This window comes from Drosophila nasuta, chromosome 2R, assembly GCF_023558535.2.
Source record: "Drosophila nasuta strain 15112-1781.00 chromosome 2R, ASM2355853v1, whole genome shotgun sequence".
NCBI lineage: Eukaryota > Metazoa > Arthropoda > Insecta > Diptera > Drosophilidae > Drosophila > Drosophila nasuta.
In genome coordinates, this window is record NC_083456.1 from 15,838,602 (window position 1) to 15,859,320 (window position 20,719).

The 20,719-nt window shown below is 39.1% G+C and overlaps 6 protein-coding genes across 7 annotated transcripts in view; 5 read left to right on the plus strand and 1 right to left on the minus strand.

Moving 5' to 3' along the window:
* Positions 1–20,185, minus strand: part of LOC132786575 (probable muscarinic acetylcholine receptor gar-1) — a 100,417-nt gene extending 80,232 nt beyond the window's left edge. The window contains exon 1 of the mRNA XM_060793135.1: positions 20,081–20,185. The gene's annotated coding sequence lies outside the window, so the exon portion shown is untranslated. The remainder of the gene's footprint in view (positions 1–20,080) is intronic.
* LOC132785105 (aminopeptidase Ey-like) lies at positions 735–7,056 on the plus strand. The gene is given in 13 exon segments (XM_060791099.1): positions 735–802; positions 866–1,052; positions 1,227–1,477; positions 1,528–2,637; positions 2,691–2,885; positions 3,954–4,283; positions 4,339–4,534; positions 4,536–4,615; positions 4,670–4,966; positions 5,022–5,208; positions 5,282–5,526; positions 5,582–6,691; positions 6,746–7,056. Coding segments are annotated over 13 exon segments (4,440 nt in total). The 5' UTR covers positions 735–773; the 3' UTR covers positions 6,969–7,056.
* LOC132785106 (membrane alanyl aminopeptidase-like) lies at positions 8,680–15,601 on the plus strand. The gene is made up of 12 exons (XM_060791100.1): positions 8,680–9,318; positions 9,373–9,669; positions 9,725–9,911; positions 9,985–10,229; positions 10,286–11,185; positions 11,283–11,396; positions 11,451–11,621; positions 12,486–13,139; positions 13,202–13,498; positions 13,557–13,991; positions 14,046–15,158; positions 15,213–15,601. Exons 1-12 carry the CDS (start codon positions 8,681–8,683, stop codon positions 15,508–15,510), a joined length of 5,349 nt encoding a protein of 1,782 aa, XP_060647083.1. The 5' UTR covers position 8,680; the 3' UTR covers positions 15,511–15,601.
* Positions 11,188–11,774, plus strand: LOC132785982 (uncharacterized). The gene is made up of 2 exons (XM_060792342.1): positions 11,188–11,396; positions 11,451–11,774. The coding sequence occupies exons 1-2, from the start codon at positions 11,215–11,217 to the stop codon at positions 11,671–11,673; spliced, it is 405 nt and encodes a 134-aa protein (XP_060648325.1). The 5' UTR covers positions 11,188–11,214; the 3' UTR covers positions 11,674–11,774.
* LOC132786576 (aminopeptidase N-like) lies at positions 16,019–19,706 on the plus strand. Its single transcript, XM_060793136.1, is given in 7 exon segments — positions 16,019–16,689; positions 16,747–17,043; positions 17,439–17,487; positions 17,489–17,626; positions 17,690–17,937; positions 17,994–19,106; positions 19,307–19,706. Coding segments are annotated over 7 exon segments (2,778 nt in total). The 5' UTR covers positions 16,019–16,054; the 3' UTR covers positions 19,605–19,706.
* On the plus strand, positions 19,625–20,550 carry LOC132786581 (bursicon). Of its 2 annotated transcripts, none has more exons than XM_060793142.1 (3): positions 19,625–20,048; positions 20,101–20,225; positions 20,284–20,550. In XM_060793142.1, exons 1-3 carry the CDS (start codon positions 19,625–19,627, stop codon positions 20,548–20,550), a joined length of 816 nt encoding a protein of 271 aa, XP_060649125.1. The 2 variants fall into 2 exon arrangements, with proteins under 2 accessions (XP_060649125.1, XP_060649126.1); XM_060793143.1 differs by having other exon boundaries at positions 19,625–20,033.
* Positions 20,551–20,719: the final 169 nt, after the last annotated feature.

Genomic DNA, 20,719 nt, shown 5'->3' on the forward strand with positions numbered 1-20,719 from the left:
GAAGTCGCGATTACTTTACAGAGTAATCAAAGTGACACTTATGAAATAACACTTCATAAGGAGTCTCTTTACATATCGAGCTGTTTAGTGTACAATAAGGATGGAGTCTTGCAGCAAAACGTAACAATTACTTCACTAAAATATAATCAGACAACACAACAGTTAACAGTGCCTCTGTTAGAGGCATTGACTGTGAATGAGAACTATATTCTGTATTTCAAATACACTGGCTATGTTAGAACAGATGAGACAGGTTTGTTTTTACAATCTTACGAAACCAACAAATATCACAAAGTTTACATAACACAAATGGAACCCATATATGCTCGCTTGGTTTTTCCTTGTTTCGATGAACCTACATTTAAGGCAAAGTTTCAACTTCATCTTGCTCGACCAAGTGAATTTAATACCGTCAGTAACACCAGATTGATAAGAACAACAAAAGAAGGGTAAGTCTAGTACATTTTCTTCAAAATAAATAAATAACAATCTAACATTTTGATTGCAGAAATTACAATGTGGATCATTTTGATGTTACACCAATTATGTCTACATATCTATTGGCCTTTGTAATATCCGAGTACCAAGCTCGAGGCAATCTCAGTGAATTTGCCATTTTATCTGCGCCTGAGTATTATAATTACACAGAGTTCAGTTTCAATGTTGGAGAACGCGTGATAGCTGCCTACAACGAACTGTTTCCAATGCCTTATAAACAACTGGGAAATAAAGTCCTGCAATTTGCAACTAAGCCTTGGTCCTTCGACAATGCCATGGAGAATTGGGGCCTTATTATTTTTAGGTACAGAAAATTTCTAATTGACTCAGGACCAGCTTAATGAATTCATATTTCTTCTATTTATAGTGAAGAAATGCTGATCCATAGACCTGGTTACACTGACGGTCTCAAAAACAAGGAGTGTACAATTCGTATGATTGCACATGAAATAGCTCATATGTGGTTTGGAAATAGTGTTACCTTATCCTGGTGGAGTCATTTCTGGTTAAATGAAGGCTTTGCTCGATTTTACGAGATCTTTACGACCGATCAGGTAAATATAAAAGGAAAGATGTCAAAGTTGTAACCGCATATAAAAGTTGCTAAATTAACAAGATTTATCGAGATCAAAATATGAGTAACAATATAATTAACTCGACAATTGCCGACTCCCTATAATTATCTACAAATATTTTCTGGTGTACAATGTTATTTTCTTTCTCTACAGATCTACCACTATAAATATCACATGGAAGAACAGTTTGTTGTAGATTATCTTCAGAGAATCCTTGAAAAGGATGCAGTGGCTGCTTCTTTGCCCTTAACTAGTCCCGAAATAACCATACAATCTTTTGATGAAATCGACACGCAGGCCAACTTCTTTGCATATGAAAAGGGTGCCAGCATCATTCGAATGTGGCGAAATTTAATGGGAAGCGACAACTTCAACAAATCTATCAACAGTTACCTGAAGCAATAGTGAGTTCTTCATCCAAGTCCTTGAATTTTTGTAACATTTTTCTTTCCAGCCATTTAAAAAACACAAATCCCAGAGATTTGTTCGCTCATCTCAAGCAAAATTGGCCATCTCAGCCAGAAGTTGATTTGGATACGTTCTTTTCAGACTTCACGGAGCAGGTGGGCTACCCAATGGTCATTGTGAACATCACCCAGGATAACCAAAAAATAATCCTACACCAAAAACGTTTTCTATATGATTATGAAGACGGTAGTGATGCCACCTTACGTTATACCATTCCAATTACCTTCACAACGAATCTGGATCAAAGCTATTATAATCTGACACCTTACACGTACTTCAATAAGAATGATACTACAGTTGAAATTTCTTTTGAAAATCCCATTGAATGGATTATCATAAACCAAAAGCAATCCAACTACTATCGAGTTTTTTACGATCAACCAATTCTCACCCAAATTAAACAATTATTTTCCACATCTAGAAGCCGACGTATCCCAGCTACGACTAAGGCACAAATCATTGATGATCTCTTTAACTTTGCATACGCTGGAATGATCGATTATGCAGATGTCTTCGAATACTTAGAATATTTGAGATACGAATTCAATTATGTTCCCTGGAACGCAGCCTACCACGGTATGGAGAGAGTAGTTCAGCGATTAACACCACAACAGCTGCCTTATTTTGAGAAATACCTTTCAAATATTACAACTGGGATTTTTAATGAACTATCAGCAAAATCAAGCAGCTCTGATAGCGTGATGGATGTCTATAATCGAGTCTTGCATGTATCATGGCTGTGTAAATACCAGAATACCAATTGTAATAAGCAAGTGGAACTTCTTTTTCTGGGAAATCTTGAAAAGCCATCCCCAGACTATCGAAAGACATTTTACTGTGCAGTTTCACGAACGGATGCTCATGCTCGCCTGTGGGAGTTATATAATAATGAGATCGATTCTGATGATAAGAATCTAATATTGCGATCTATTAGCTGTTCAAGGGACTATAGAACATATATCAAACTCGAATTATTCCATTTAATACCTTATTCCAAACAACCAAAATACTTGAAAGAGGTCTATCAACAAAATCCAGATTTAATTGATCCCATATTTTCTATGATAAGTGAGAACATCGATGTGTTTGTTGCCAGGTAAAATATCAAGGAACACCTCGTAATTATTAACTAATTTATTGAACTTTTAGATTGGGCAAGTATGAGATGATCGAAGTCCTAAGTGATATGGTTGATTACTTTACGACGCGGGAGCAAGAAGAGCAGTTCACAAACTTTATGGACAGAAATATTTACAGATTTGGTGAATCGGCACAAACTCTCAAAGAAACATTTTTGACAACAATACGAAAAAATCTGGAATGGACAGAGCAGAGATTGGGCAAGTTAGCCAACTATCTGAAAAAATGGAATTAGATAGTTTGAACTGTGCAGGTGTTTAAGAAAATTTGGTTGATTGCCCAATATGATGTACTAAGTAATGATGAATGACCAGTTTTAAATAAAATCTTTTTGTGAATATTGAAATTGAATCAACAGGCCATAATTTATAATTGTCGTTAGTTTGAACATTTAAGGCATTGCTTACATTTAAGCCAGTTCTAAGAACTGAAAAAACCTATAAAATTTTATTTTAAATATGATATGATATACCCAGTTCTAAGTATTGGGAAGTAACTAAGCAGCAACATATTGTAATAATAAATTGGGAATTATTGCACATTTTTAGTAAGACTTTCCCACATAGTGAAAATCACAACAACTTGCGTATTGAGAGCGCAATCACCGATCGAACTCTCAAAGTCTAAATAGAGCAACAAAATAAATTTGCAATGATAATAACGAATAAGAAAGTTACATTCGAGTGTGGTCCACTGTGAAATACCCGCTACACATTTTTAATAAATGCAAAGCAATGCGTAAGCGGTATTATCGGTAAAATATATCAAATAAATATATATTATAGAAATACCAAATAAATATACAAAATACTATATTCGATATATCTATATACTACTTACATACAATAGAGTACAATATATACCACATGTTCAACTATAACAAGAACAACGCGACAGATGAAGTAGATTTTGGAAATATAAATTTATTTATTGAATAACTTCTAAGACTTTTATATGATCACAACCAAACGTATGTATACTGAGTTTTTAACATCTAAGTATCCATACTGACAGTCAGTCATAGCTATAACCTCTCGTATTTTAACGCTGATCATGAATATATATTTGTATACTTTATACATTTCATGTAGGCATAACGTTCAAATGCCCTTGTACACTATAACTAGCGGGTATAAAAAAAACCACACGCCCCTCTATACATTTTAATGACCTCTGGGTAAAATTTATTAGAAATCTAGACCAGCTGAACGTGTAACAATTATCATAAACGTAAAGTTGATATAAACCTAAATACTAATCCCGTCTCAATAGCGAGTTAGCTTTCATTATGAAAGGTTCTATTGTCGGATTGTGGCTGCTAACCGCAGTTATTACATTAAATCTGATAGCTAATTCAGAGATTGTCGGTTATCGTCTAAGCAGTTACATTCGCCCATCGTTTTACAATTTATCTATCAATATCCAAGACGATGCATCGAATCCGGGCACAACGTTTAATGGCGAAGTCGCCATAACTCTGCAGTCGAATCAGAGCAACTTACTGGAAATAACTCTACATAAAGAGCTTCTTAATATAACGCGCTGCTTGCTATACAATAAGGATGGACGCCTGCAACAGGATATTGCAGCTGGTCAACTACGGTATAACAATGAGACTGAACTGTTAACAGTGCCTCTTTTGCAACCATTGATTGCCAATGCAAACTACACGTTGTACTTTAAGTACTCAGGGGAAAGTACAATCTGATACGTTAGGTCTATTTTCAAAGGAAAACTGGAACGCTGGGAACTCTAGTACCAGAGCTCACAAAGAGTTTTTATTTTTAACACAATTCGAATTAAATGATGCCCGATTTGTATTTCCCTGTTTTGATGAACCTGCATTTAAGGCAAAGTTTCAGCTTCACATTGGGACGACCAAGTGGCTATAATGCCGTCAGCAACACTAGATTGATGGAAACAACAAATGAGGGGTAAGCTTAATTCAATGAATATTATTTGCATTAATATATCGAGTTCAATTTCAGCAAAAATTACTTTGTAGATCACTTTGAAGTAACTCCCATCATGTCCACATATCTAGTCGCCTTTCTAATATCCAACTATCAGGCTCGAGGCAATATTAGCGACTTTGCTGTTTTATCATCGCCGGAACATTACAATAAGACAGAGTTCAGTTACAATGTTGGAAAACGCGTAGTAGCGGCATTCAATGAACTATTCCCCATATCATATAAACAATTGGGAAATGACGTCCTACTTTTTGCGAGTGTACCTTCGTTTGATATCGTCGGCATGGAGAATTGGGGCCTCATATTTTACAGGTTCGATTAGTGAAAGAAATATTTTGATCATGACTCATTTATGGCAATCTTATAGCGAAGAACTACTGGTGCAAAAACCCGGGTACACTGACGGTTTTGTGCACAAAGAGTTTACATGCCGAATGATTGCACATGAGATGGCCCACATGTGGTTTGGAAACAGTGTCACCTTATCCTGGTGGAGTCATTTCTGGTTAAATGCAGGATTTGCCCGTTTGTATGAGATCCTCGTTACACATCAAGTACATTTTAATATAAATGCTATTGATGAAAATTTAAATATTCATCGAAACTTTAATATTTTTCATTTGCTAGCTCTACCCAGAATATCATTTGGATCAACAGTTTGTTATACATCTTCAGACGATATTTGATGAAGACGCTATGAATAGTTCCCAACCATTAAGTAGTTCCGAATCGAGCATACAAACAGAATCTGAATTTGAAGAACTTTTCGGAAGTTTTTCATATGAAAAGGGTGCTAGCATTATTCGAATGTGGCGAAGCGCAATGGGAGCCGTCAACTTTGATAACTCAATTAATAGTTACCTGAAGCAATAGTAAGTTACCATGCCTCTATTTCTCGTAGTTTTTTCATAATATTCTTTATTTAAGTCATTTAAAAAACACAAATCCCAGCGATTTGTTCGCTCATCTCAAGCTAAACTGGCCAGCTCAACCTGAAGTTGTTTTGGATACGTTCTTTTCCGACTTCACGGAGCAGGTGGGCTACCCAATGGTCATTGTGAACATCACCCAGGATAACCAAAAAATAATTCTACGCCAAAAACGTTTTCTGTATAATTATGATGACGGTAGTGATGCCACTTTACGTTATACCATTCCAATTACGTTCGCCACGAATGTGAAGAACACATTTGATAATCTAACACCTTACACGTACTTCGATAAGAATAACACTACGGTTGAGATCTTTTTCAAGGAACCCATTGAATGGATAATCTTGAACCTTAAGCAAACTAGTTACTATCGAGTGCTCTACGACAAACCAATTCTTGCCCAACTTAAACTGGCCCTCTCCAAGAACGGACACAGTTCAATTCCAGTTGAAAATCGTGCACAGATTATTGACGATCTCTTCAGCTTTGCTCTCGCTGGAATGATTGATTACGTGGATGTGTTTAAATTTTTAGAGTATTTGAAAAACGAATTCGATTATGTTCCGTGGTATGCTGCCTACAGAGGATTGCTGGGGGTATCGCAACGATTAACCCCACATCAATTGCCCTATTTCGCGAAATATCTTAATAATATTACATCCGCGGTCTTCGCTAAGCTAACTGTCAAATCGAATAGCGACGATACAGTAATGGATGTGTATAATCGACAATTGCAAGTGTCTCTCCTCTGTAAATACCAAAATACCGAATGCAATAACCAAGTAAAACTTAATTTTGAGGCGGATCTCGAGAAGCCTTCCCCAGATTATCGTGAAACCTTTTACTGTGCAGCAGCACGCACAACAGGTTATGCCCGAATCCTCGATCTATATTCTAATGAAAGTGACTTGGAGGAGAAACATATGCTATGGCGTGCTTTAAGTTGTACGAGAGATTATCGTGCACATTACAATAACATGGTATTTAACAGCAAGATTGTTGAGAATAAGACCGTTGGCGTGACACAGATGTATGAGGAGAATCCCGATTTAATTACACCCATTTTATCCATGCTAGCAGAGAACATTACGAAGTGGAGCAATTTGTAAGTTATCTGGTAATGTAATATGACTCTTCACTAATTTTTTTGAACTTTCAGTTTGGGCGATTCATGGGAAACGTTAGTAATGTTGAATAAAATGTCTGAGTCCTTCACAACCGTGGAGCAGGCAAATCTATTCGCTGAATTGATCGATAAAAATTCGGAATTCTTTGGTACAGACGTTGAAGTGCTTGAATCCGCTCTGGAAAGAGTAAAAAAGAACCTAGAGTGGGCAAAGCAGCGATTGAGCAATCTAAACAACTATCTGAGGAGAAAATGAAAAAACGAAGTAGAGCTGTCAAATTAAAGATATAATTAATAATTTTAGCTATAAAGCCGATCGATTTGAGTCAAATTAAATACACATTTTGCATAAACTCATAATGCGTTCAAAAATTGTTTACTTTAAAACCGGTTTCAGAATGCTTCAAGACTGCAAATCAAATTTAACAACGACGCTTGTTGATATGATACTGAGAACTGAAAATATTAAACGTCATTGCTCGGTTAGTTAGAATCAGAAAGTAAATCATTTTTACATAATGAGTCACACTTTATATTGGAGTTCTTGAGAATAATAAACCAAACCCATATCGTAGAAAACACGTGTCGATACTTTAGTAAAACAACTATATACATAGATAACAGCGTGAACTGGGAATTATGAATTATAACAGTTACCATAAACATGATATCAGTTAAATTCATGTTTTCATGATATTCGCAAACATTGATCAACATTTAAGCTGTCTCGTCACCTATTTGGAAAAATACATGTAGTATTAAGATGTCAATCAATCAATGTTTCAGATCGCAACCAAATTTTCAGGAATCACAACTACTATAAATAATATTGTACATACCAAAATTCGCAGCTGTAGCTCTAAAGTTACGCCTGTTATTCGATTTGCTTTTTGATTTGTGGGCGTGGCAAAAATTTGAAACAAACTTGATATGCGTGCAAACATAACAAATGCTGTCGAGTAAAAATTATAGCTCTATCTCTTATAGTCTCTGAGATCTAGTGTTTGACACGGACAGACGGACAGACACATTGACGGACAGACGGACATGGCTAGATAGTTTTGGCTGTTGATGCTGATCAAGAATATATATACTTTATAAGGTCGGAGATGCTTCTTCTACCTGTTACATACATTTCCTGCCGGCACAAAGGTATAATACCCTTCTACCATATGGGTAGCGGGTATACAAAATTAATTTTAGATATGATATACCCATTACTAAGTATTGGGAAGTAACTAAGCAGCAAAATATCGTAATAAAAAATTGGGAATTATTGCACATTTTTTGTAATACTTTCCCACATAGTAAAAGTCACAACGACTTGCGTATTGAGAGCGCAATCACCGATCGAACTCTCAAAGTCTAAATAGAGCAACAAAATAAATTTGCAATGATAATAACGAATAAGAAATTTACAGTCGAGTGTGGTCCACTGTGAGATACCCGCTACACATTTTCAATAAAGGCAAAACAATGTCAAATCAGTACTAGCGGTAAAATATATCAAATAAATATTATAGATAAAGCAAAAAATACACAAAATACTATATTGGATATATCTATATACTATTTATATACATACAATTACGACGCGACAGATAAAGTTGTTTTTGGCAATATAAATTTATTTCTTGAATAACTTCTAAGACTTGCATATGATCATAACTAAACGTACTCCGAGTCAGACAGTCATAGCTATAACGTCTCGGCTGTTAACGCTGATCATGAATATATATGTATATATATGTATACTTTATACATTTCATGTAGGCATAACGTTCAAATGCCCGTGTACACTTCAAGTAGCGGGTATAAAAAACCCACACGCCCTCTAGACATTAAAATGAGCTCTGGGTATAGTTTATTAGAAATCTGGACCAGCTGAACGAGTAACAATTATCAGAAACGTAAAGTCGATATAAAACTCAATACAAATCCCGTCTCAATAGCGAGTTAGCTTTCATTATGAAAGGTTCTATTGTCGGATTGTGGCTGCTAACCGCAGTTATTACATTGAATCCGATAGCCAATTCAGAGGTTGTCGGTTATCGTCTAAGCAGATACATACGCCCATCGTTTTATAATTTATCTATCAATATCCAAGACGATGCATCGAATCCGGGCACAACGTTTAATGGCGAAGTCGCCATAACTCTGCAGTCGAATCAGAGCAACTTACTGGAAATAACTTTACATAAAAGGCTTCTTAATATAACACGCTGCTTGCTATACAATAAGGATGGTCGCCTGCAACAAGGTATTGCAGCTAGTCAACTGCGGTATGACAATGAGACTGAACTGCTGACAGTGGCTCTTTTGCAGCCATTGATTGCTAATGCAAACTACACGTTGTACTTTAAGTACTCAGGGAAAGTACAATCTGATACGTTAGGTCTATTTTCAAAGGAAAACTGGAACTCTGGGAACTCTAGTGCCAGAGCTCACAAAGTGTTTTTAACACAATTCGAATCTATAGATGCCCGATTTGTATTTCCCTGTTTTGATGAACCTGCATTCAAGGCAAAGTTTCAGCTTCACATTGGTCGACCAAGTGGCTATTATGCCGTCAGCAACACTAGATTGATACAAACAACAAATGAGGGGTAAGCTTAATTAAATGAATATTATTTGCATCAATATATCTCATTCAATTTCAGCAATCATTATTTTGTGGATCACTTTGACGTAACTCCCACCATGTCCACATATCTAGTCGCCTTTCTAATATCAAACTATCAGGCTCGAGGCAATATTAGCGACTTTGCTGTTTTATCATCGCCGGAACATTACAATAAGACAGAGTTCAGTTACAATGTTGGAAAACGCGTAGTGATGGCATTCAATGAACTATTCCCCATATCATATAAACAATTGGGAAATGACGTCCTACTTTTTGCGAGTGTACCTTCGTTTGATATCGTCGGCATGGAGAATTGGGGCCTCATATTTTACAGGTTCGATTAGTGAAAGAAATATTTTGATCATGACTCATTTATGGCAATCTTATAGCGAAGAACTACTGGTGCAAAAACCCGGCTACACTGACGGTTTTGTGCACAAAGAGTTTACTTGCCGAATGATTGCACATGAGATGGCCCACATGTGGTTTGGAAACAGTGTCACCTTATCCTGGTGGAGTCATTTCTGGTTAAATGCAGGATTTGCCCGTTTGTATGAGATCCTCGTCACACATAAGGTACATTTTAATATAAATGCTATTGATGAAAATTTAAATATTCATCGAAACTTTAATATTTTTCATTTGCTAGCTCTACCCAGAATATCATTTGGATCAACAGTTTGTTATACATCTTCAGACGATATTTGATGAAGACGCTATGAATAGTTCCCAACCATTAAGTAGTTCCGAATCGAGCATACAAACAGAATCTGAATTTGAAGAACTTTTCGGAAGTTTTTCATATGAAAAGTGTGCTAGCATTATTCGAATGTGGCGAAGCGCAATGGGAGCCGTCAACTTTGATAACACAATTAATAGTTACCTGAAGCAATAGTAAGTTACCATGCCCTCGATTTCTTGTAGTTTTTTCATAATATTCTTTATTTAAGTCATTTAAAAAACACAAATCCCAGCGATTTGTTCGCTCATCTCAAGCAAAACTGGCCAGCTCAACCTGAAGTTGTTTTGGATACGTTCTTTTCCGACTTCACGGAGCAGGTGGGCTACCCAATGGTCATTGTGAACATCACCCAGGATAACCAAAAAATAATTCTACGCCAAAAACGTTTTCTGTATAATTATGATGACGGTAGTGATGCCACTTTACGTTACACCATTCCAATTACGTTCGCCACGAATGTGAAGAACACATTTGATAATCTAACACCTTACACGTACTTCGATAAGAATAACACTACGGTTGAGATCTTTTTCAAGGAACCCATTGAATGGATAATCTTGAACCTTAAGCAAACTAGTTACTATCGAGTGCTCTACGACAAACCAATTCTTGCCCAACTTAAACTGGCCCTCTCCAAGAACGGACACAGTTCAATTCCAGTTGAAAATCGTGCACAGATTATTGACGATCTCTTCAACTTTGCTCACCCTGGAATGATTGATTACGTGGATGTGTTTGAATTTTTAGAGTATTTGAAAAACGAATTCGATTATGTTCCGTGGTATGCTGCCTACAAAGGTTTGATAAGGGTATCGCAACGATTAACCCCACATCAATTGCCCTATTTCGCGAAATATCTTAATAATATTACATCCGCGGTCTTCGCCAAGCTAACTGTCAAATCGAATAGCAACGATACAGTAATGGATGTGTATAATCGACAATTGCAAGTGTCTCTCCTCTGTAAATACCAAAATACCGAATGCAATAACCAAGTAAAACTTAATTTTGAGGCGGATCTCGAGAAGCCTTCCCCAGATTATCGTGAAACCTTTTTACTGTGCAGCAGCACGCACAACAGGTTATGCCCGAATCCTCGATCTATATTCTAATGAAAGTGACTTGGAGGAGAAACATATGCTATGGCGTGCTTTAAGTTGTACGAGAGATTATCGTGCACATTACAATAACATGGTATTTAACAGCAAGATTGTTGAGAATAAGACCGTTGGCGTGACACAGATGTATGAGGAGAATCCCGATTTAATTACACCCATTTTATCCATGCTAGCAGAGAACATTACGAAGTGGAGCAATTTGTAAGTTATCTGGTAATGTAATATGACTCTTCACTAATTTTTTTGAACTTTCAGTTTGGGCGATTCATGGGAAACGTTAGTAATGTTGAATAAAATGTCTGAGTCCTTCACAACCGTGGAGCAGGCAAATCTATTCGCTGAATTGATCGATAAAAATTCGGAATTCTTTGGTACAGACGTTGAAGTGCTTGAATCCGCTCTGGAAAGAGTAAAAAAGAACCTAGAGTGGGCAAAGCAGCGATTGAGCAATCTAAACAACTATCTGAGGAGAAAATGAAAAACGAAGTAGAGCTGTCAAATTAAAGATATAATTAATAATTTTAGCTATAAAGCCGATCGATTTGAGTCAAATTAAATACACATTTTGCATAAACTCATAATGCGTTCAAAAATTGTTTACTTTAAAACCGGTTTCAGAATGCTTCAATACTGCAAATCAACGAAGCTTGTCGATATGATACCGAAAACTAGAAATATTAAGCGTCATTGCTCGGTTTGTTATAATCAGAAAATAAGTGAGTTATACTTAATGAGTCACACTCTGTATTGGAATTCCTAAGAATTAAAACAAACCAATATCTTAAAAAACACGTGTCGGTACTTTAGTAGAACATCTATGTAGATAACATCGTGAACTAGAAATTATGAATTATAACAGTTACCATAAACATGATATCAGTTTAATTCATGTTTTAATGATATTCGCAAACATTGATCAACATTTAAGCTGTCTCGTCACCTATTTGGAAAAATACATGTAGTATTAAGATGTCAATCAAATTAATCAAAGCAAGGTTACATAAAACCGGATTTTATTTCGGATGTCAAGGGGTTAATGTGCCCCTTTGATTAACATTACTTCATGGGAATTACATGTTGTAGCATACACACAAAAACAACAACAACATCAACAACAACAACACCGATAAAACGTACAGCAACAATGTGCGAGGTGTGGCTGCCTAATCATCATATCGATACCCATTGTCCATGTTATCTTATCGACAAACACAAACATCATCTGTTTTAGGGGATTTTTATTATTATTAGTTTGCTTTCGAGCTTTTTGGGTCAACATACAAAACTCAGTATTGAGCTTGCTCTCAGCATGAAAGGTTCTGGCATCGGAATGCGGCTTCTGGCCGCCGCTGTCATATCACTTCTGATAGCCACTTCGGACTGTGCCGGTTATCGTCTCAGCAACAACGTATGGCCATCGTTCTACAACTTAACCATTAATATACAAGGCGATACCACAAATCCGGGCAGCACATTCGATGGAGAAGTCGCAATAACTTTGCAGACAAATCAGAGCAACTTACAGGAAATTACACTCCACAAAGATGCGCTAGACATCTCAAGCTGTTCGCTCTATAACCAGAATGGTCTCTTACAACAGAGTGTGGCAACGGCTTCGCTGATATTTGACCAAGAGACACAACAGCTGACAGTGCCGCTGTCTCAAGCGCTGACTGCCAACGTGAATTATACGCTGCACTTTCAGTTCACAGGGACTGTAAGAACTGATTTGGTTGGCTTATTCTCGGCCAGCTATGTGGAGCCAGAGAGTGGCAAGACCAAATGGGTTCTGCTGACACAGATGCAGCGCATCAATGCCCGGCTTGTGTTTCCCTGCTTCGATGAGCCAGCCCTTAAGGCACAGTTTGAAGTACACATTGGGCGACCAAATGGCTTCAACTCGATCAGCAACACTCGATTGAAAGCAACAACAAGCGATGCAGCGTAAGCATGAATTTATAGATAACCAATAAATGTATAATATTGATATTAAATTTCAATTGCAGTAATAATCGCTATGTGGATCACTTTGAAGTGACGCCTTTGATGTCGACCTATCTCTTGGCATTTGTTATCTCCGAGTATTCCCGAGTACAGGGAGACACAGAGTTGGCTCTATATTCACGGCCAGAGAATATTAACAAGACAACATTCAGTTACAAGGTTGGACAACAAGCGCTGGCCGCCTACAATGAGATATTCCAACTACCATACAAACAACTGGGAAATGATGTGCTGCAATTCACGAGCTCGCCTCGTTTTCCCCACAACGGCATGGAGAACTGGGGTCTTATCATTTACAGGTCGGTTCAACAATTTTAATTCGTACTTATATAATCTACAATCTCTCTGATCACTCAGCGACGCTGTGCTGGTGCAGGATGCTGGCTATACTGACGGCCTCAAGGATCTGGAGTTCACCACTCGCATCGTTGTGCATGAGGTGTCCCATATGTGGTTTGGCGACAGTGTCACCTTCTCCTGGTGGAGCTACTTTTGGCTCAACGAAGCCTTTGCCCGCTACTACGAGTACTTCATGACTCACCTCCTGAGTCCAGAGTATCAGTTGGATCAACAGTTTGTTGTGCGACAACTGCAGTTAATCTTACGCACAGATGCCGTGGCCAGCACACAACCCATGACCAGTCTGGAGGCAAATGTGCAAACTCCTGCTCAGATTGCCAACAAGTTCAGCAGCATCGCTTATGCCAAAGGCGCTAGCATCGTTCGCATGTGGCGGAATATTATGGGAGGCGAAAACTTTGAGAAGTCCATCAACAGCTATCTAAAAGAATAGTAAGTTCAATACTTCATCTCGTGATAGCCAACTAATTTCATAAATTTTTATAGCCACTTGAATTCTACCAAGCCCAGCGATTTGTTTGCCCATCTTAAGCAAAATTGGCCAGCTCAGCCTGCAGTAGATTTGGATGAGTTCTTTACCGACTACACGGAACAGGAAGGTTATCCCATGATCACAGTGAACTTCACCGAGGAGAATCACCGAGCTGTGCTAAGACAGAAACGCTTTTTATCCAATCCTGGAGATGGCAGCAATGCCACAATTCTCTACACTATTCCGATAACATTTGCGACGAATTTGAAGCCCAACTTCCAAAACATGACGCCTGGGATTTATTTCAGAAAAAATATAACTCAGGTTCAATTGAATTCCCAGAATCCACTCGACTGGATCATACTAAATGTCCAGCAATCCAATTACTATCGTGTGCTCTACGACACTCCGATTTTGAACAACATTCAACTGGCTTTGACTCAGTCTGATCACAGTTCCATTGCCGTTGAGAATCGTGCCCAGCTCATCGATGATCTTTTTAACTTTGCCTATGCCAAAATGTTGGATTACGCCGAGGTCTTCCAGTTTATTGAGTATATGAGCAAGGAAGTCCATTACATTCCCTGGTATGCGGCCTACACTGGCATGGAGCGTGTGGCAAAGCGTTTAACGCCACATCAGCTGACAAATTTCGAGAAATATCTGAAGGACATTACAGCGGCGGTCTACGCAAAGCTAACTGTCAATTCAAGGGACTACGATGTTCCGCTGGATGTGTACAACCGAGAGATGCAAGTGTCCTGGCTGTGCAAATATCAAAATACCGCTTGCAACAACGACGTGAAGATCAGCTTTGAGGGGAACGTGGAGCAACCATCGCCAGACTATCGTGAAACCTTCTACTGTGCAGCTGCTCGCACCACGGGCTATGCTCGAGTGCTGGAGTTGTACCAGAAGGAAACAAATAGTGCTGAGAGGGAGCTGCTTTGGAGAGCTGCCAGCTGCACGAGGGAATATCGCAATCACTACACGACACAGATACTGGGCAACTCGACAACAGTGGCTCAAAAGACAACAGGTTTGGCGCAGATGTATGAACAGAATCCCGATTTGATCAGTGCCATATTCTCAATGATCACTGAGGATATTCAGCTGTTGTATGCAGCGTAAGTTGAATATTTCTACTTTTAGCTTGTGACTAATTTGATTCACTTTTACAGTTTGGGCAGCTGGTCAACCACAGCTGAAGTGCTGAGCGATTTGGCCGATTACTTTACAACATCAGAGCAAGAGCAACAATTCTCCGAATTCATAGACAAAAACTCGGCGCTATTTGGTGATTCGGCCTCAACATTGAAGACAGCTCAGAGCACAGTGAGCACAAATCTGCAATGGGCAGATCAGCGTTTGGGCAAATTAGTCAATTTTTTGGCATCAAGAAATAGCGCCGCTGGACTCACGATAGCCACAACTTTGCTAATGCTGATGTCGACTTTAATAAGTTTATTGTTGAAGTAGCCAATGTTGGCAAATGTTGATTCATTGTAAATTAAATTATATAGGATAATTTGTAAATACTTTTCTAATATCAATCAAAATATACTTTGTACCGAACAACTATCAATTGCGTATTTAAGACCCTAGACACCTGGGACCTCCCATGGGAAGCACTATTTGTAATCTAATCTTATCTTGAATAATGATTAATGAGTGTTAATTAGAGTGTTCCACGAAATTTTATAAAATGATGTCCCTATAATACAGCAATAAATATGACTAAATTGCTTGTGACCATTATGAACTTAATAATTATCATGAACAACTATAAATCTTGAATAGTTATCAGAAGTTTGGACAGCACACCCACAAATATTTTATTGTTGTATTTATTATCAGTTGGAAACAATTATCTTCGGCGCCTTAAATACAGATTAGTCAACAAAAGTGTATACAATAGAAATATTGATTTAATCTAATCTACCAAAAAAATCACCTGCTTAGTAAGAAGTTTACATCAAACAATTTAATTAAACAAGGCTTCAGTGCGGAAACAACTTTCGACATGAACAGTTGTCGATTCGGAGTTTGGCTGTTGGCCAACTTGCTCCTGGCCACATTAATTGCCAATTGTGCGAGCCTCGATTATCGACTGAATCCGAATGTGCTGCCATCGTATTATAATCTAACCATCGGCATACAGGGTGAGGCCGATAATCCCGGCACAACATTCGATGGCGAAGTCAACATCACACTACTCACAACACAATCGAATGTGAACAGCATTCGACTGCACAAGGACTCCATTGAGATTGAGAGCTGTGTGCTCTACAACGCCGCTGGCAACGTAGTCGAGCAAATTGCCAATACTCAACTCACATTCGAACAGGAGACTCAACAGCTAACAGTGCCGCTGACTCAGTCGTTGACCGTCAATCAGAACTACACACTGTACTTCAAGTACACGGGTACAGTGAGAGCAGATACCACAGTGGGTCTGTTCTCCGTCAGCTATGCGGAGGAGCAGACGGGGATCACAAAGTGGGTGCTGCTAACCGAGATGCAGGCCATAAACGCGCGTCTTGTGTTTCCCTGCTTCGATGAACCCGCCCTCAAGGCCAAGTTTGAGCTGCACATTCGACGGCCAAGCGGATTCAACTCGATTAGCAACACGCAATTGATCAGCACCACAAACGAAGCGTAAGCGTATAGATATCATGATAACCTATGCATATTAAGATAAGATTACAATTTCAGCAATAATCGCTATGTGGATCACTTTGATGTGACGCCCATTATGTCCACTTATCTTTTGGCTTTTGTTTTCTCCGAATATCGTGCACGTGGTGATCCCAACGAGTTGGCCATCTATACTCGGCCAGAGTTCTACAACTACACCGAGTTCAGTTACAATGTGACGCAACGAGTTCTGCCATTCTACTCTCTGGTTTTCGAGCAATCTTATGAGGAGTTGGGCAATAAGCTGTTCCAATATGCAACGACACCGCAATTTCCACACAACAGCATGGAGAATTGGGGTCTAGTTATATTCAAGTAAGTAAACGATAAGAGCAAAGCTATATTCGACACTGTAAAGATTAACTGCATCTGCAATTAGTCAAGAAGCCATATAATTTAAGAAAAAAAATTAATACCTCAGTGTGAGATAGTGGTATAATAAGAATGAAATATCAACGGAACTTAGACGGTTCCCTTGTCAAGTTTGTAAAACTAGCAGAATGATAGCGTATTTATTATTACTTATTTATCGTCAAAATATACGAAGAAAAATCATAAAATAATAGAATATTTGACAACAAGAATCTCAGTCAGAATAAGATACTATTTAATACTGAAATATTATATATAAATATCATCACTCATTTCTTATCAAATTAATATCAAACTAATCAAACTTATCAAACTAATATAATATTCAAATATTTCAGGGACAAAGTAGTCTTGGAAGAAGAAGGTTATACTGATGGCTGGAATCAAAAAAGAGTTCACCATTCGCAATATCATCCATGAAAATGCGCACATGTGGTTCGGCAATAGTGTGACATTGAAATGGTGGAGTTACGTCTGGATGCAGGAAGGATTCGCTCGCTTCTATGAGTTCTTCCTAGGCAACGAGGTCTGCTTGAACATAACAATATTGAAATTGATTTCATAAATAAATTGAACGCAATTCTTACAGCTGTACCCAGAGTATCAATTGGATCAACAGTTTGTTGTTCAGAAGCTGCAGCACGTCATGTCCACTGACGCCTTAAATCTCACCATGCCCATGACCAGCCCAGAGGATTCGATTCAAACTCTCGCCGACATTAATTACATGTTTGGCAGAATCTCTTTTGCCAAGGCAGCCAGCATCATTCGCATGTGGCGCAATTGCATGGGCGAGGACAACTTCAACAAGGCTATGATAAGCTATCTCAGAGCAAAGTGAGTTATTCAATACGATCTTAATGATCTTCTCTTATTAATCAGCTGTCTTGCAGTCATTTGGGCAACACAGAGCCAAGTGATTTGTTCGATCATCTCATGCAATATTGGCCACCTGTATACACCAATCTGAGAACGTTCTTCACCGACTTTACCGAGCAAGTTGGCTACCCAACGATCATGGTGAACATCAGCATGGAGAATCGCGTGGTGCGGTTGCAGCAGAGTCGCTTTTTATCGAATCCTGGAGATGGTAGCGATGCGACTTTACGCTACACTGTCCCCATCACATATACGACGAATCTGGAAGCGAACTTTCAAAATCTAACACCAAGCATGTACTTTGATAAAATTCTCGACATTGCGCAGTTCAATTTCAACGATCCCATAGACTGGATTATCTTGAACATCAAGCAATCCAACTACTATCGAGTGCTCTACGATACGCCAATTCTCAATCAAATTCAACTTGCTCTCACCGAGGATAAACACAGTGGGATAGCTGTCGAGAATCGTGCAGCTCTCATTGATGATCTCTTCAACTTTGCCTACGCCGGCATGATCGATTACGAGCAGGTCTTCGAGTTCATTGAGTACTTGAGCACCGAAATCGAATATATACCCTGGTTTGCAGCCTACGATGGTCTGCAGGATGTGACAAAGCGATTGACGCCACAGCAACTGATCAATTTCGAGAAATATCTGAGTGATATTACGTTGGCAGTCTACGCTAAGCTGGGCGTCAATTGGAAGTGGCAAGATACAGTGCTGGAAGTGTACAATCGCAACATGCAAGTCTCCTGGCTGTGCAAGTATCAAAATGAAGCTTGCAACGAAGATGTGCAGCGCAGCTTTGATGAGAACCTCGAGAAGCCATCGCCCGACTACCGTGAATCATTCTATTGTGCCGCTGCTCGCACTTCGGGCTACGATCGTGTACTGGCCTTGTACAAGAATGAGACCAACTCCAATGATCGTCAGTTGCTTTGGCGAGCTGCCAGCTGCACAAGGAACTCGGCACGCTCGCACTACGAGATCGAGATCTTGGGCAACTCGACGAGCGTTGCTCTCAAGACTGCGGGCATTGCACAGTTGTATCAGCAGAATCCAGATTTGATAAACACTGTCTACTCTATGATCACCGAGGACATTCAGAGCTTGGCCAACGCGTAAGTTGAATCGAAATATATTTTAACTGACTGAGGAGTTTCTCAAAATTGGAATTCTGAAATTCCCACACTAGATGTTTTACTTTGTAAGACAGAAACCATATCACGTATTTTAACGATTGCTTTTCGAAGACACGAACCAGTCAGTGTAGATTTCAAATTTGCGAGTAAAACTTTGCTAATATATCAAAAAATTACAGTTTGGGCAGCTGGTCGCGAACAGCAGATGTGCTAAGTGAGATGGCCGATTACTTTACCACACGGGAACAGCAGCAACAATTCTCTGACTTTATAGAGAAGAACTCTGCACCGTTTGGTGATTCAGTGACAACACTCAAGACAGCTCTGACCACTGTGGAGACGAATGTGCAATGGGCCGAGCGACGTTTGGGCCGATTGGTCAACTTTTTGGCCAAAAGAAATGGAGCTGCTGCCGTTGGATTGACACTAGCAACAATGCTGCTGATGATGATGTCGTCGCTACTCAACTTATTGTGATTTGTGTGTATAAAGAGTGTATGTGTGTGTGTGTGAGAGAGAGAGAGAGAGAGAGAGAGAGAGAGGAAATAAAAGGAGCCGAGCTCAGCGGGATAAATGCCATTTTCGTGTATGCAATTACTAGGCAAAAAGGTTTTGTTTGGCGCTGCTTGCGCGCTTTATTGGGCAATAAGTCATGCGACAACGCATTAAGGCAACGTTCGCTGCCGGCAACGGAACACACTGAGGCTTCCTATAAAAGCCGCTCGGCAGTTGGCAACGTTTTCCATTTGAAGCCATCGCCGAAGACTTGCAACGAAATGCTGCGCCACGTGCTACGCAATGAGAACAATCGCATTTTTGTGCTAATTCTGTTATACTGTGTGTTGGTCAGTTTGCTGAAATTGTGTATGGCGCAGGCGGATAACGCGGTGTCCTCCAGTGATAATGGTAAACTACAATATGGTAATAGTATAAATAATAATGTGTCGACTTACCCCCGATACAATCTCTGCAGATATTGGGCATCTTGGTGATGATTGCAAGGTGACGCCCGTTATCCATGTGCTGCAGTATCCTGGTTGTGTGCCGAAGCCGATTCCCTCATTCGCCTGTGTGGGTCGCTGTGCAAGTTATATTCAGGTAATTTCACACAATCGTCTGAATTTAGTCACTACTATAAACGCGTATTTTGTTCAAGGTATCGGGCAGTAAAATCTGGCAAATGGAACGATCCTGCATGTGCTGCCAGGAGTCGGGTGAACGCGAGGCTGCCGTGTCTTTGTTTTGTCCCAAGGTCAAACATGGCGAACGAAAGTTCAAGAAGGTGCTCACCAAAGCACCGTTAGAATGCATGTGTCGCCCTTGCACCTCAATTGAGGAATCTGGCATTATACCGCAGGAGATTGCCGGCTACTCGGATGAGGGCCCACTCAACAACCACTTCAGACGCATTGCCCTACAGTAGATTCAATTATACACTATATTTTGCACACCATTTGCACATTAAAATACATTTAATTGTCGCACTCTATTCACATTGTTAATCACTTTGGCGCAAATGTTTCTACTACTGCGCTTTTAATTGGGGTTGCCAGACGAATAGAAAACGTTAGCAGTCCGGCAGCTCTTAACCG

Coding starts and splice junctions, on each gene's coding strand:
- LOC132785106 (XM_060791100.1), top strand. CDS start 8,681: ATGAAAGGTTCTATTGTCGGATTGTGGCTGCTAACCGCAGTTATTACA. Junction 10,230..10,285: donor AATAGTTACCTGAAGCAATA/GTAAGTTACCAT, acceptor TCTTTATTTAAG/TCATTTAAAAAACACAAATC. Junction 13,992..14,045: donor AACAGCTATCTAAAAGAATA/GTAAGTTCAATA, acceptor AAATTTTTATAG/CCACTTGAATTCTACCAAGC.
- LOC132786581 (XM_060793142.1), top strand. CDS start 19,625: ATGTGTGTGTGTGTGAGAGAGAGAGAGAGAGAGAGAGAGAGAGAGGAA. Junction 20,049..20,100: donor TAATGGTAAACTACAATATG/GTAATAGTATAA, acceptor CAATCTCTGCAG/ATATTGGGCATCTTGGTGAT. Junction 20,226..20,283: donor GCTGTGCAAGTTATATTCAG/GTAATTTCACAC, acceptor ATTTTGTTCAAG/GTATCGGGCAGTAAAATCTG.
- LOC132785982 (XM_060792342.1), top strand. CDS start 11,215: ATGCTATGGCGTGCTTTAAGTTGTACGAGAGATTATCGTGCACATTAC. Junction 11,397..11,450: donor ATTACGAAGTGGAGCAATTT/GTAAGTTATCTG, acceptor TTGAACTTTCAG/TTTGGGCGATTCATGGGAAA.